Source organism: Trypanosoma conorhini (assembly GCF_003719485.1).
Source record: "Trypanosoma conorhini strain 025E chromosome Unknown Tco_14.4_contig_00178, whole genome shotgun sequence".
NCBI lineage: Eukaryota > Euglenozoa > Kinetoplastea > Trypanosomatida > Trypanosomatidae > Trypanosoma > Trypanosoma conorhini.
In genome coordinates this window covers 17,147-31,615 of record NW_021704266.1, presented here as the reverse complement: position 1 = coordinate 31,615, position 14,469 = coordinate 17,147, and the positions used below count along the sequence as shown (strand labels likewise).

The window sequence follows — 14,469 nt, the reverse complement described above, 5'->3', positions numbered from 1 at the left end:
GAGATCACACGAGTGGCACCCCGACTTGAATTGTGCCCCAAGCGGGTTTACTAACGTCTCTCTCTCTCTCTCTCTCTCTCACACACACACTCTCACTATCCGCCTTTTTATCTTCCTCGGACTGTAATTTTCTCCGTTAGCAGAGAGAGAGGACTGGGCGTAGTAGGCGCCTCATTGAAGGGAGGGGAGGTCCCAAACCTGTCACTTCTGCAAGGCTCAGATTCACTTTAAGAAGAGGAAAAAAGGGTGAGAAAAAATTTAAAAAAATAGCAAAAAAAATAACGGTGAGGAGAAAAAAAAACGGGAAGAAAAGGGGCAAACCGAGTAATAAAGACCATAACTTCAACCACCCCCGTTCCTTCTTCACCTGGCCTGGTTTTGTGGTTTAGTCTGGCTGAGGGCAAATGCTTGAGTCTGCTGAAACTGAGATTGCACTGGAGGACACGTGGACGGATGCGAAAAACGCCTGTGTTGACTGGGCTGATCCCGAAGACGTTCTGTGCAATGGCTGGACATTTCTGCGCATCATGGGCTTTCACCCCGCCTTGTCCAAGTATGCGGACACCCACGTAGAGGAAAAGGAACTTTGGCGGAATATTTTTATGGATCCCTCCCGTACGGAGGAGCAGAAGGAGGCGCTGCAGTGGTGGCTTCAAAATGATCTGCTGCTGCTTCGCGAGGAGCGTTGGTGCCGGCACTGCAGAAGTCAAGGGCACACTCGACGGAATTGCGATCAGCTGTGTCTGGGTGCAGGCACGGAGAGAGACGTCAATGGCATTGTTGGTGGACATGGGACGCTGGGGCGAAGTCGCATCATGTCACGCTTCGTCGCCCACCAGGCGGAGATTGAGCGTTGCAAGCTTTTGCAAGAGAAGCAGTTGAAGGGGTCCTCTGCCTGCTTTCTTGGAAGGAGAAACGGCGCGGAAGGGGCACAGCAGAGGCGTGGGGGCAATAACCAATTTATGCGCCCCAAGCCAAAGAAGGAGCTTCTGCTCTTTGCGGAGGAGCGACGTCACGGGGCCGTGGGACGCATCGATACGAATTACGGCATCGGCTTCATACGGGTTCCCGGGGTGGGTGACGTGAAGTTTTTCATGGATCGTGTGGACTATGGTGTCAAGGAGATTGCCGTTGGTGATGCCGTGACACTCAAGATCGATCACAGCCGAGAGTACCCACTTGCCGTTGATATTCGACCTGAACGGCCCAACATCACGCTGGAGGATACGCAAAAGTTCCTGCAGCGCTGCAAAGTCGCGACGCAGCCCATAGATGTCATCAAGGCTATTATGACGCACACGCATGAGTGGCATGTCGTTTTGGGCCTGCTGCTTGGCATGCCGGCAGCCGCCTTCGTCGACGCGGTGCATACGCTTGTGGAGCTCACCACCTTTGTTGGCAACCGAGAACCCATTCATATCCCGTTGCTTGAGTCGTTCCTTGCGTTGATGCTGCGCACCTCAAAGAAGGCGGACGTCGCCCCTTTTTTCCCCACAATGCTGCTCGATGCGCTCGTGAAGAGTGGGGAGCTCAAGCTTGAGGAAGAGATGCCAATGATGGTGGAGCGCTGGATGGAAGTGGTGAACCTTATCCTGCTCCTCCGGCACTACACGGGTGCCACCGCCGACCTCACTGGGGAGGTGGAGGCGACGCTGACATCACTGCTGACGGCAAGCCACGCCGCCGCCGCCGCCGCCGCCGCCGCCGCCGCCGCCGCCGCCTCCTCCTCCTCCTCCTGCTGCGTGGCAGCAAAAACAACGGCGCCAGGAGGTGGTGTGCCAGTAGTGGTAGCAGCAGCCAGAAGGAGGAAAATAGAGGCCGCTCTACGGCGTTTGCGGTGCCAGCAGTGGGAGGAGGTGGCAACCCTGCTCATTCCCACCGCCGAGGAATTTGCCGTCCCTCCGCCAGACCCCCACTCTGTTTTCACGCCCAAGAACCTCCCTGTGAATGGTGCGACGGAGTATGACTCCACGGAGACCTTTATCACGGATCAGTGTCGTCTCCTACGCGCTGACACCTTTGAGTCGGTGAGTCGCCTTCTTCCTGCAGTAAGTTATACACTCCCGCACTACAAGCCTACGGCCGAAACTGAGGCGGAGATTCCATACGCGCGGGTGTTCGACAGAGTTCGCTTCATGGGTCGTGTGTTGACGCGGGACAAGGACTACGCCTCACCCGACAGCTACATCTTATACGTGCAGCCGAAGAGTGCAATGGCAGACGTTTCCGCACAACTTCTCCCCGGCACCACGGTGTGCATTACGACGAGTCTCGACCGCAGTGTCATTTCCGCAGGTGAAATTTTCTGGGGCCTTGTGACCTCGTGTAACGCACAATTTTTGGCTGGGGGTTTGATCGTCGTGGCGCCCTGTGAGTCGAGCGTCGGGTTTGATACTTTAATTGAAAATCTGAAGCGCAACGAACGACTTGGCAAGACCGATCACTCCTGCATCCTGATGACGTCCATCTTCATGATAGGCTACAAAAGTATCATGAAGGCGTTGAGTGCTTTTCTTGGTCCGCTTGCGATGCCGCTTCCTCTGGCTTCCACTTTGGTGAGCGCCGAGGCTGCCGCAAAGGCGCCTGCGTCGGCCAAGGCAAACCTCAGAAGCCCGGGGGATCTTGTCTCCTACGTTCCGCCCCACTGCGAGTCTTCCTTCTTGGAACTTATTGATACGGTTAACGATCGCTTTGCGCTTGACGCGGGCCAGGAGGAGGTGATGCGCTGCCTTCCTACCTCCGACGTTCTGCTGGTGCAGGGACCACCAGGTACAGGCAAGTCATTTATCGGGTGCCGTGTGGTGGAGGTGTACATTCGCTACAAGCAACTGGTGGCTTCGGGAGACATCCTTCGTTCCATTGACGTGGATCAGCTTCGCTCTACCTCGGCCGAGGACATGTTGCCCAAAGTTGGACCTATTGTTATCATCACATACAAGAACCACGCCCTGGATGAATTCCTCGCGGACTTGCTGCGGAGTGGATTGTGGGAAGATGAGAGACCCCGCATTGCTCAACAGCTCATTGGGGGGGCTTTCAAGGGCGCCTCCGACCTTTTTCCACGTGGCAAGCGTATTGTGCGCATCGGTGGTCGCTCCCGAGAGTCTATGCTGGACGCCTACAATCTTGGCACCTTGCTCCGAACAAAGACGGACAAGACGGCGCTCAACAGCCTCAAGGAGCGTTTGTTTCTCATGACTCAGCGACTAGAGCGGCTGCTCAAGGAAATTCACTACTTGGAATCTGGGCGGGTGCCCAAGTCCCTTTTTGAGAGGTGGCTCACAGAGGAGCAGCGGAAGTCGTTGCGCTACGAGGACCGCGACGAGTGGCTGCAGGGGAAGCAGTACGTCGGCACCTCCACCCGCACCGCGGAGCGGACGCTCTTCCTTGACCTCCTTCGAACGCAGCTGTCGGCGTGCCTGGACGCGGTGCAGCGGCGTTCCACGGCCGCCGCCGCGGCTTCTGGGACCGCCGAGGCGGACGAAGACGGCGGCGCACCGCTTAGCGTCTTTCAGGAGATGCGCCGGGAAGAGGAGAGCCGCGACTTTAACGACGCACTTCCCACAACGTACCTCTCCGCTGAGGCGATGGAACTGGCGCGGCATCCGCCCAAGTGCCCCGAAGGTGTGCCAGAGGAACTGCTTTCACTCTGGAGCCTTGATCCTGTGCTTCGTCATGAGTACTACGCCTTTCTTATCCGCGACTGCATCTCCGCCAAGGCACGAGACTGCCAGTTGATTATGGACGCCATCCTGAATGTCGTGACAATACGCAACCATGCCATGGATGAGGTGAAGTTGGAGCTGCTTCAGGGAGCAGACGTGGTTGGACTCACAACTACTGGTTGTGCTAAAAATCAAAATCTGTTACGCTCGCTGCGTCCAAGTGTGCTGGTGGTGGAAGAGGCTGCCGAGGTTCTCGAGTCACAGCTACTTGCATGTATGACCGATTCTCTGCAACAGGTTGTGCTTGTTGGCGACCACTACCAATTGCAGCCGAAGGTCGAGACGTTTGTCTATGAGAAAGTCAATAAGCTTAACATGTCTCTCTTTGAACGCCTCGCGAGACGCATTCGACCCATTTGTCTGACGGAGCAACGTCGCATGCATCCGCTCATCTCGCGGCTGGTGCGGCCTTTTTACCAGACGCAGGCCTTGCTGGACAATGAGGGTCTCCTCACCCGACCCTTCATCTCGGCTACTGGTGTGAAGTACATTGACCGCCTACCAGGCTTGGCAAAGCGCGTCTTTTTCTGGCGTCACGGTCACCCAGAGGAGGAGCCGTCGGGCAGCCGCAGCAAGGTCAACGTTAAGGAGGTGGAGATGGTGAGCAAGCTTGTGGCGCACCTGACGTCAGAGGGGGTGCATCAGAAGTCCATCACGGTAATAACCCCGTACCTCGGTCAGTGTCGGATGCTTCGCACCTCACTGCGCCTACGCGCCTTCAGCGAAGTTGCCGTGAGCACGGTGGATCTTTTTCAGGGGGATGAGAACGACGTCGTGATTCTCTCCCTGGTGCGAACGGAACGTCTAACGGAGTTTTTGCGGATGCGAAACCGCATGATCGTCTCCTGCAGTCGTGCACGCTTTGCGATGGTCATGGTTGGCAGCGACGCTCTTCTGCAGCACTCGGAGCACTGGAAACAGGTTCTGGCCATGCTACAGCAAGATAATTGTGTGGGTGATCGACTGCCCATCACTTACCGTGCATCTCCTGAAGAAATTGTTTGGATGGATGCCTAGAGCAACGACGAAGAAGGCGCTTTCTCACTCTCTTTCTCTCTCACTGTCTCGCTTGCGCCTGGATGGGTGGGTGGATGCATTGGGTTAAATGGGGAACTGCCATTTTTTTTCTTTTTTTTTTCTTTACGCTTAAAGGGCTCCTCTGCTGAGGTTGTTGTGGAGGGAAGTGAAGTCTTTGGTGGTGTTGCTCCCAAGGCTGGATCCTCAACGAGAAAAAAAAAACTTGCATGCACAGCCACGTATTTCTGCTTCTTAACGCTGCACGCGTAGGCCCACGGATCTGCCTGCACACCCTCCTTACGCAAGAGAGGGGAGGCTCGTCTTTGTTCCTTCTTGTAAATTACTACTATTATTATTATCTTCTTTTTTTTTCCTCTTTTCTTGCGGCCCCGCGTCGTGGTGGCCTGCCGCCTTGGGTTCTTGAAATAAGGGGAGGAAAGAGAGATATAGCGCGTGCGTGTGTGTCGTTGCCCCTTATTTTGTCCTCCCCTTTCCTGGGGCTGGGAATTGGTGGCACGCGGGACCGCGCCGCGGTTAGCACCCACCGGTGGAAGTTGTGGCCCATGCACCTCCTCGCGGCGACGGTGGGATATCTCTGCTTCCTCCTACGTGGCACTTTAGCGGCGTTGGTGGACTTCTACATTATGTGCGTCCGCGTTGGATGCGTGTGGAAGCGAAGATGCGACCGCCAACCATCGATGGAGCGGCGCGATCTTGTCATGCAGCTGGCGCCGCAGTCGCCGCAGCACAGCCGCCTCAGCTCGTCAGACATGATCTTGGCGCTTAATGAGTCCTTCCTGGATCGAGCGCTCTGGATGGGACTGGGCTCCGGCCGGGAACAGCCCACCGCCATTGTCACGGGAGTCTCGTACGGAGGGATAGGCTTCTATGTTGCGCTCAACCTCGTTTTATGTGGCTTTAACGTGCATGGCGTCTGTCGCACCCTCAAATCTGTGCGCCACGCGGGACGGATGATGCAGTTTGCCGTGGAGCGGCAGTGCAGGCTACATAAGGAGTGGGTGGGGAAGACGGGACGCCTTGTCACGCACGTGTGTGACATGAGTGACACCGTTGCGGTGAGCAACCTCTGTTCTGTACTCGTACGTGATGCGAACATTCGCGTGGTTGTCTGTGCTGCGGGTTGCATGGCGACGCCGCCTCGCCTCTCACCGCAGCGGTTGGAAGAGCAGTTCGCGACACAGCACCTGGGTCACAGCTTATTGATGCTTAGGCTGCTGCAGCACCGCATTCAGCAGCTGAACTTGTACACCTCAGCCCAACCGCATTGGCGCTTTGTCGTCGTTTCGTGCGCCTTCCCTTGGGGCACAGACCCCACGCAGGGGGATATGTTTTACACCTACGGAGACGATGAGGAAGCCGAGTTCTGCTCCAAATTTAACCGCTACGACGGCTGGAGTCGGGCAGAGAGGTGTAGACTTTTGTTTGCCCTGGCACTGAGTCGGTACGTCGAGCAAGACCGTCGGCTTGCCCCCTTCTGCACGGTCAACGCGCTCCACCCCGGCCCCACCCGCAGCCGCCTGCTTACCAACAGCCGGCTTCCGCTCGCGGGTTTCCTCGACAGTGGCATCGGCGCCCTGCTGCGCCTCTCCCCAGCGATCACCGCGCTGTACGTCACGGACGTTTGCCTCAGCAAACGTCTAGACGCCACGAACGGGCACTTTTTTCGCATGGGCGATGATCAGACGGCGGCTTTTGCCGCACTGCAGAAGGCTGCCGAGGCGAGGGCGGGGTTTTGGGCCAACGCGCCATTTTTCACCGGGATGCCGGCGCCAGCCGCCTCCATGTCAACCTGCAAGCAGAACGCAGTGTGGCGCTTCACCCTCTCCTACCTCGCCTCGCATGCACTGCTGGATGCGAAGATTTTTCGCCAATACGGAGACGCCAAGCTCAGATAACGCGAGCATCATACTCAATAGCAGGCAAAAGGAAGAAGAAATGGTGATAATAAAAAAAAGAAGAGGTCCAGCCTTCTTCTGGATGACATTTTTTCTTCTCTTTTTTTTTTTCTCTTTTTTGCGGAGGGAAGGGGGTGATTTGTGTATGTTTCCTTTTCGTTGCTGTTGTTGCTCGCCTCCGTCGGTGTGTCGCGAATGGCATTCCTCTTCCCCTCCACCTCGACCCAACAAATGGCTGCACTCTGCCTGACGCCTTGCGTCTTCCACCCACTCCCATGCAGGCAGAGAGACATACGCCTTCCTTCCTTTCTTCTTACTTTAGTTGTTGTTGTTGTTGTTGTTCCACGCGTCGGGGTCTGATAGGCAGCCCGCCTTGGACTGTGTACATTTCTTGCAGCTGTAGTTTGCTCTCTATTATCGCTTGACACGGCAGCCTCACTGCACCGGTGCTGGAGCGCAGCTGAGGCATGTTTCTGGGGGCGGCGGATGCACCCACGCGATATGTGAGCAACTTCTCCGGGAACGAGGCCCGACGCATACGGGTCGGCAAAAGTGTCACGTCGTCGTACCGCCAAATATCCGACGCCATCCGCGGCTCGCGCCCCTACGACCGCATCGAAGTGGAGAGCGGGAGGTACTTTGAGGCGCTGACCATCAGTCACCCCCTCGAGCTCTGTAGCGCCAAGGACGGAGAACCGCCGGTGATTGTTTCCCGGGGGCCGTGCTTGAAAATCATCACGGATGGACCGGTCCTCGTGGAGAATTTGTGTATTGTGGCAAAAGGGACAAAAACCTCCGATAGTCAAGGCATAGTAATTGAAAGCGGCAGCCCACTCATTCAGGACTGTGAAATCTCCTCCGTGTACGTTTCCCACGATGCCACCCCGCGCATCTCCCATTGCCACATCTGCAACTCAGACCACGGGTGTGGTTTGTCCCTCACCGGCAGCAGCGGCGGCGTCTACGTGAGTAATGATATCAGCTACCACAACGAGCAGTGTGTGTACATCAACACGAATGGAAAACCCGATATGCGGCAAAACTGTATCGCACAAAAGCAGGGGCAAAAGAATGTGGCGGTGCTAATTAGCGCTCGACTGTGTAATCAATGCGAGCCTGTCTTTTGCGAGAATATCATTCGGGGTGGTGGGGAGACGGCGAACCAGGAGGAAGTGGATCCCGCCTCGGTGCACTTTCCCCAGATGTTGTACGAGGAAAACTCAGCTGGATGGGCATCGCTGGTGGGTGTTATGAATGGGGCAACGCCTTTTCTTACGGGAAATCTGCTTTGCAACGGTGTCACAGGGTTTTACTTCAAGGACTGCAAGCTGCCAAAGGAGCGTCTTTGCAACAACCGCATTATTGGCTGCTCCGCGTGGGGGATGGTCGTTGGAGAAAGGGCCTCACTGGTTGCCTTGAAAAATGACGTTCAGATGTGTGGCGGTGGCATCTTTGTCTCTTCCACGGCTGTCTGCCAAGTCACTGCCGAGAAGTCCTACACTGTCGCGCTGCAACAGTGTGAGTTGTACAGAAATGTTCACTACGGCATCCTTGTGGATCACGCTGCCATTGAGGTCAGCGGGTGCAGTATCGCGGAGAGTTCCGTCGGCATTACCCTGCTTGGAAACTGTGCGGCCAGCACCATCAGAAGGAACACGTTAACAGGCAACCGCGTAGCCGCCTTCTCTGTACTGCGCCGTGGCAGCGTCGTCATTGATGACAATGTCATACACGGGTGCAAAAGTGGCATGTACGGAGTTTTTCTGCAAGAGAGCTCGAATGCGACGCTGCGATCGACGCTCATTGATGGAACTTCTACCAGTGTTTTCTTGCGACAGGGAAGTTGCATCGTGGCAGAGAAGAACGCCCTGCGGGAGTCCTCTGTGCACCATGTAGTTCTCACAGGACGCAGCAAGGCGAGTTTGCGTGACAACACCATTGAGGGCAGCGCCTGCGCCTCCGTGGTGGTGACAAGTCATAGTGAGTGTACGGCGCTTGAGAATGTCATGTACTCCGGCGCAAGTGAAGGGGTTTTGGTGGAAGATGGAGGATGCGCCACGTTTGAACGTAACAGTATGAGCTCCTTCGGGGAAACGATGTATGTAAAGGCAGGTGGCTCCCTGCAGGCGAAAGGAAACGACATCACACTTGGTCAACATGGGGTGATTGTGGAGGGAAAGGAGAGCAGCGCTGTTGTTAGTAATAATTGTTTCCGCGACTTGACTGCCATGGCGGTGTACGCGATTGACCACGCCAACGTCATGGTTGATGGAAACACCATGGATGACTTTTCCGCGGTTGCCATTCAAATTGGCTCGGGCGCCACAGCCGTCATTGAAAAGAACAAATTCAGAAATGGTAGCGCCGGCGCCATTCACGTGGATGGCACCGGGACGCAGTGCAAAGTAATCCGCTGCTACATCGAGGGATTTGCTTACGGGGTGCAGTTCACGCGAGGTTCCAGCGGCGTTGTTGACGAGAATGAGATTCGCCTCTGTAAAGGTTTTGGGGTGGCATGCAACTCGAGCGAGGCCGTCGCCGTGCAGGCTAACACCATCGCGGCTGTCAAAACGGGAATCGAACTTCTCTCGACTGGAGATATCCATGGCAACGTCATTGAGGAGAGTGAGGTGGGGATCTGTGCCCGCACCGGTGCCACAGCGCAGGTGCGAGACCATCGTATCGTCAACTGCACTGTGGGACTGTGTATGATGAGTGATACACATGCAAACTTTACATCCATTAAAATTCTAAAACCAAAGCAATTTGGCGTGGTGGTCAACGGCCCAACTGCTAGCGTGACGCTGAGCCTTGTTACCGTCAAGGACTCTGGGGTGGCTGGCGTGCTCGTGCAAAACGGGGGCGTGTGTCGCTTTGAGCACTGCGTCATCAAGGGCAGCAATGAGGATGGCATCCGGATGGAGCAGGCAGGTGCGGTGGTGTTTGAGCAGTGCTGCATCTCGGAACAGTGCCGAGGCGTGAAGGCTGTCGGTGCACCGGCACTGGTGGGGGACGCAGGCGAGCCAAGGTTTATTAACTGCACCATTGATGGAAGCCTTTGCGAGGTGGGCGTGCTAAGTGCGAGGCAGAGCATCGTACGCCTTGAGTTGTGCAAAGTCAGTGCTTGCGCTCCAGGGTGTGGACGTGGTGTCGTCGTGCGGGAAGGCGGGGCGGTGTTTCTCTCGCGCTGCGACGTCTCGGGGTGTCCTTGTGTCGGCGTGACAGCCTCCGCCACGTCGCGCTTACTGGTGGAGCACTCAAACATCGATGCCTGCGGCACGGGCGTCTGCTTCAGCCCGGAGCAGGACAGGCCAGCCTCACAGCATAGTCGTCGCGGGACATCTAGTCAAAGAGCCGCCACCGCGAACACGGCAAGCAATACTCTCACCATGAGCAATGACACTACATTGGCGTCACCGACGCTCTCTCAGGTGACTATCCGGGGATGTGCGGAGGCCGGTATCTTGTTTGAAGCCTGTGGCTCTGGCGTCGTAAACTGCACGACGGTCGTAGAATGTGGCCAGGGAATTCTTCTGCAGCGCGGGACCGTCGCGACGATCGATTCAACCGTCGTGCGCGGCTCTCTGCGATGCGGTGTCCTGCTGCTTGGCCGGCCTTCGGGCAACTCGGTGCTCACCCACTTGACCATTACTGATTCGGGCGACTGCGGCCTAAAGGTGGACAGTGCCGTTGACGCGGACGACGCGGAGGCGACCGGAGGAGCGGAGCAGGATGAGCAGAAAATGTTCCCGACCTTCAAAAATTCCGAGGTGCTGCAAAATGCAAAGGGTGGAGCTGTGTTGGAGGCGTGTGTGCGTTTTGAAGGGTGCACATTTGCCCGCAACGCCGCAGTGGGGGTGCTCTGCAGCGGAAAAACTCGTCCGCTGCTGTCAGCCTGCCACTTGACGCACAATGCGGAGACAAACCTCGAGGCCCAGGCCGGCTCCATGCCGGAGTTGCAGGATTGCATCGTGGAGCATGCCCCGGTTGGGGTGCGTGCGAGGTCCGTCGTGAAGCTGACCCGATGCGTCGTGCAGCACCTCAGCCTCGCTGTTGACTTTTTTATTTGTGGGACGCCTTCTGACTTTTCACGGCTCTCAGCGTGTGTCTTTGCAAACAATGAGACCGGGGTCTCCTGCGCCGGCGAGGTCTGTGACGAGACGCGGAGCCAAATCCTGCTCGAGGGATGCGTCTTCCACGGTGGCGCAGATACCGGCGTCCATGTCTACAAGGGCCCCAAGACGCTACTAAAGGCCTGCAGCTTTGAAACGTCTCGGGAGGGTGTAAAGGCCTCGGAGGCGGCTGTGGCGGCCATTGAGGAGTGCGACTTCAAGGAAAATGCGAGGGCGATTACCGTCTCCGATGCGGCGTGTGTGGAAGTGAAGGCCTCCACCTTTGCCGCCCAGAGCCAGTACGCGATAAGCGTCGACGGTGACGGCGGGGAGGTACACATTGCTGGCAACTGCTTCAATGGAAACGCCTCTCAGGGTGTCTTTATTTCTGCCAAGGGAACCGTCGTTTTGGTGCACGGCAACACATTCGCGGCGGACACCTGCGGCATCTTTCTGGAACGGACCTCCCAGGTCTTCGTCTACAACAACTGCTTCCACGCTTGTCAGACAGGCATCGTGCTCCACGGTGCAGGGCTCTGCGGAAATGTGTTTGGCAACACTTTTGAAAAAAATCGATGTGGCTGCCGCTGCGAGGAAAACGCCTCTGCATATTTGTGGCGCAATGCGTTTAAGGAAAGTAGTGAGTACGGGTTGCTTGTGACGGCGGGGGCAGCCCCAATTGTTGTTGATAGCTCATTTTTGCATCATACTGCCTCCGGTAGCGTTGCTCTATGCGTTCGCGGCGGTGGGATTGGGCACTTCGCCTTTAATCGGTACTGTGGCAACGCGTGCGGGGTGCAGTTGGAGGGCACCGGCGGGACTGCTACCGTTAACAGTAGCACCTTTGAGGGGAATGGTGTCGCCATACAAATAAATGAAGGAACCGCGGCACATGTTGTCGCCTGTACTTTTGGGTCTAGTGCGTCAAGTGACATTTTCGCCTCCGGCGCAATCGAGCACGACCAATGCGTTTTGGCCTACAACTCCTTTGCCTCCACGCGCTCTACCGCTGTTACGATGGAGGAAGGCGTTGGGGTTACGCTTTACCGCTGTATCTTTCTCGGAACGGAAGGCACCGGCGTCGTGCAGGGCCGCTCTGGAAAGGGCCTTGTACTCGAATGCCTCTTCTACGAGCTAGCCTGCGGTGTGCGGGTGGCGGTGGGTGGCAATGGCACGGTTAGCAACAGCTACTTTATCCGTTGCGCCACGGCAGTGGAGGTGTGCCAGCTCGGCTGTGGTCATTTTAACTTGTGCTCCTTCGTTGCTCGCCCAACCGGCTCCCCGGCGCTTGTGTCTGCCCACCACGCCTCCACCCCGGCGTTCCGCCAGTGCAGCTTCGTTGGGGGGTCGAAGATGCTGCAGCCGCTCCTGCAGTCCGGCGGCGGTGGGCTCGTGGAAGGCTCGTCCTTCCTTGCCGGCGACCTCGCCGTCCTTCTGGAGGGCGGCTGTCAAATGCTGCTGCGACAGAACACCTTTCTCCGGGGCGTCATTGGCGTGCGGTTCAACCCCCGCTCGCTGGGGCACGTGGTGCAAAACACCTTTTACCGCCACCAGTTGGCCGCGGTGAACATCATGGACAACGCCGCGGGCGAACTGAAGAGGAACTTGTTCGCGCAGCCACCGGAAAGCGGCGGCATGCTGGTGGGGCTGCACAACGTCAATTTAGAGGCGAACAAGTTTCTTGACAAACTTCCGTCACGGGAAGCGAAGGAGACCGCTGACGGCGTGAGCCTGGAGCCCAACCTCATCGCCGCATTCGCCGAGCTCCTTGCGGCGGCACCGCAGTGGGCGAGACACGGCATGGGCGAGACCCCGCACGTCTCCGCGCTGCCGTCGCCCATCTTGGCGGCGATGAGTGCTCCGGAGAAGAGGCACGATGCCGAAGAAACGCAGGCCGAGACTGAGGGAGAAGACGCGATCAAGAAAACAACGGAGGCGGATGCCACACGGAAAGGGAAGGGTCGCCCGAAAAAAAAGCGTGTCGAAAGCTCTAAAACTAAAAGTATGAAATCGGTGGATGCTTTCAGCTTCCCTCTGAGCGGCACCATCGTTTCTGTGCCAGAAGTCGTTCAGGAGACACTTGCAAGGTGGGTGGAGGCGCACGACGTTGCACTAAAAGTGGGGGAAATTGAACGCCCCGCTTTGCCAGAGCCACCGACGCAAACGTGTGACACTGCGATGTTACGAGACGTCACGACGCACTTGTCTGCGGTCGCGGAGGCGCAGCGTGCCAAGGACCGAGGGGACGTTGCAGGGACTGCGCCGGGCGATGCCAGAGGAGCCGTCGCGCGCAAGCGGAGCTCGGAGGACAGTCGACCTCCACCTGTGGCCGAGAGGCAAGCAGCCACGCAGGTGGATTCCAGGACGGCAACCGATGCGAAATCTTCGGCTCCTGCGAGGAAACTGCAGTCTGCAGAGGCTGCTCCCTGCCCTCGTCTTGGCTCCGCGGTTGAGGTGCCGAAGGACTCTCGGGCAACAAAACAGGTAAAGCGGAAGCGGAAGCGACGCCTAAGTTTTCCCCCACCATTGAAAAGCTCTAGCCCGAACTCGCAACCAACCCGTCAGCCTATCGGTGGGACGGTAGTGACACTCGCAGGTTGCCTTCATGCGTGCGCTGTGACGGGTCATCGCAAGCCTAAGCGGGAGGGGGCATGCACGCAAACCTCGGTGGGTGCCGCTTTTCTGCGGGGGCTGGAGGTGTCCCAAGAGGAGGAGGAACCGTGCTCTACTTTGTCCGCTGGGAGTGTCCAGGAGCACCGCTGTGAAACTGCGCGTACCTCCTCAGTGGAGGTTGAGAATGTATCCAGGCCCGAAGTAGAAGAGTTGCCTTTGCTGTGGCGTGACGGGGGGATGCTTTCACAGGTGAGTGTGCTGCCTTCGCCAAGGAGTACGACACGAGACACGCACGTGCTGAGTCAGTCGAGCGTCCGTGAAGGAGCGCCGAAACGCCGTGAGGGGGATGCGGCTTCTCGCGATGACGCGAGTTGGAAGGAGAAGGTGTCGGCGTCCAGCAGGAGTCACTCGCAACCTCCCTGGGTTAGGGAAAGTATGACCTCCTCTAGGGATATGTCAAGAAGCAGGGTCGGCGAGGAACCTAAAATGGACACTACGGGAAGTAAAAGTGCCCTGCTGAGAAGCGGCCTCGCGACGGGGGAGGCGCCTGATGGGCAAGGTGCAAGCAACGGGAGTTTGTCCAGCCCTCGCGGCCTTGTCGCAGAGGAGCGCGCCCGTCAGAGTCGGAATAGCGCCAGCGCCGTGCCGGACGCCCAACGGGGAAGCGGTGACGACGCCGGGCAACCGATCGACGCGTCAAATTCGGGGAAAGAAGGCCCTTGTCACATACTGCAGCAGAAGGGCCACGAAGACGAAGCAGTTGCCGCCGAAGAAGCAGTTGCCGCCGAAGAAGCAGTTGCCGCCGAAGGAGCGGTTGCTGACGAAGCGGAACTGCGGGGCACAGTGGAACGGAAGAAGCCCACAAAACCGGACTCCAGAAGGGCCGCAAAGACAGGTCGGAAGCGGAAGGCAACGCCATCGCCCTCAGAGAGCAATACAGGGAGCCTAAGTGCTGCATTGGCCGAGAAGTCTGAGAGCGGTTTGCCACACGGAAGCGCCCACGCTCATGCGGGGACGCGGGATCCGGTGGCCTCCGTCTTATTTTGTGCATTCTCCACCAGGGTCAGCGGGCCACAGTGGAGGCAC

The 14,469-nt window shown here is 57.5% G+C and overlaps 3 protein-coding genes across 3 annotated transcripts in view, besides 4 other annotated features; all 3 read left to right on the top strand.

Moving 5' to 3' along the window:
- Positions 1–56: 56 nt before the first annotated feature.
- Positions 57–100: a sequence feature (GA-rich).
- Positions 101–404: 304 nt separating this feature from the next.
- On the top strand, positions 405–4,742 carry Tco025E_03774 (uncharacterized protein; the record flags this gene model as incomplete). The annotated part of the gene is made up of 1 exon (XM_029370692.1): positions 405–4,742. One exon carries the CDS (start codon positions 405–407, stop codon positions 4,740–4,742), a length of 4,338 nt encoding a protein of 1,445 aa, XP_029229191.1.
- Positions 4,743–4,844: 102 nt separating this feature from the next.
- Positions 4,845–4,867: a microsatellite.
- Positions 4,868–5,305: 438 nt separating this feature from the next.
- Positions 5,306–6,658, top strand: Tco025E_03773 (retinol dehydrogenase 14; the record flags this gene model as incomplete). Its single annotated transcript, XM_029370691.1, has 1 exon — positions 5,306–6,658. One exon carries the CDS (start codon positions 5,306–5,308, stop codon positions 6,656–6,658), a length of 1,353 nt encoding a protein of 450 aa, XP_029229190.1.
- Positions 6,659–6,746: 88 nt separating this feature from the next.
- Positions 6,747–6,778: a sequence feature (A-rich).
- A 201-nt stretch (positions 6,779–6,979) lies between these two features.
- Positions 6,980–7,000: a microsatellite.
- A 125-nt stretch (positions 7,001–7,125) lies between these two features.
- The window catches only part of Tco025E_03772 (uncharacterized protein), a gene marked incomplete at both ends in the record, with an annotated part of 7,656 nt that continues 312 nt past the window's right edge, over positions 7,126–14,469 (top strand). The window contains one exon of the mRNA XM_029370690.1: positions 7,126–14,469. This exon is cut by the window's right edge and continues 312 nt beyond it. Within this exon, the coding sequence (XP_029229189.1) occupies positions 7,126–14,469 (7,344 nt within the window).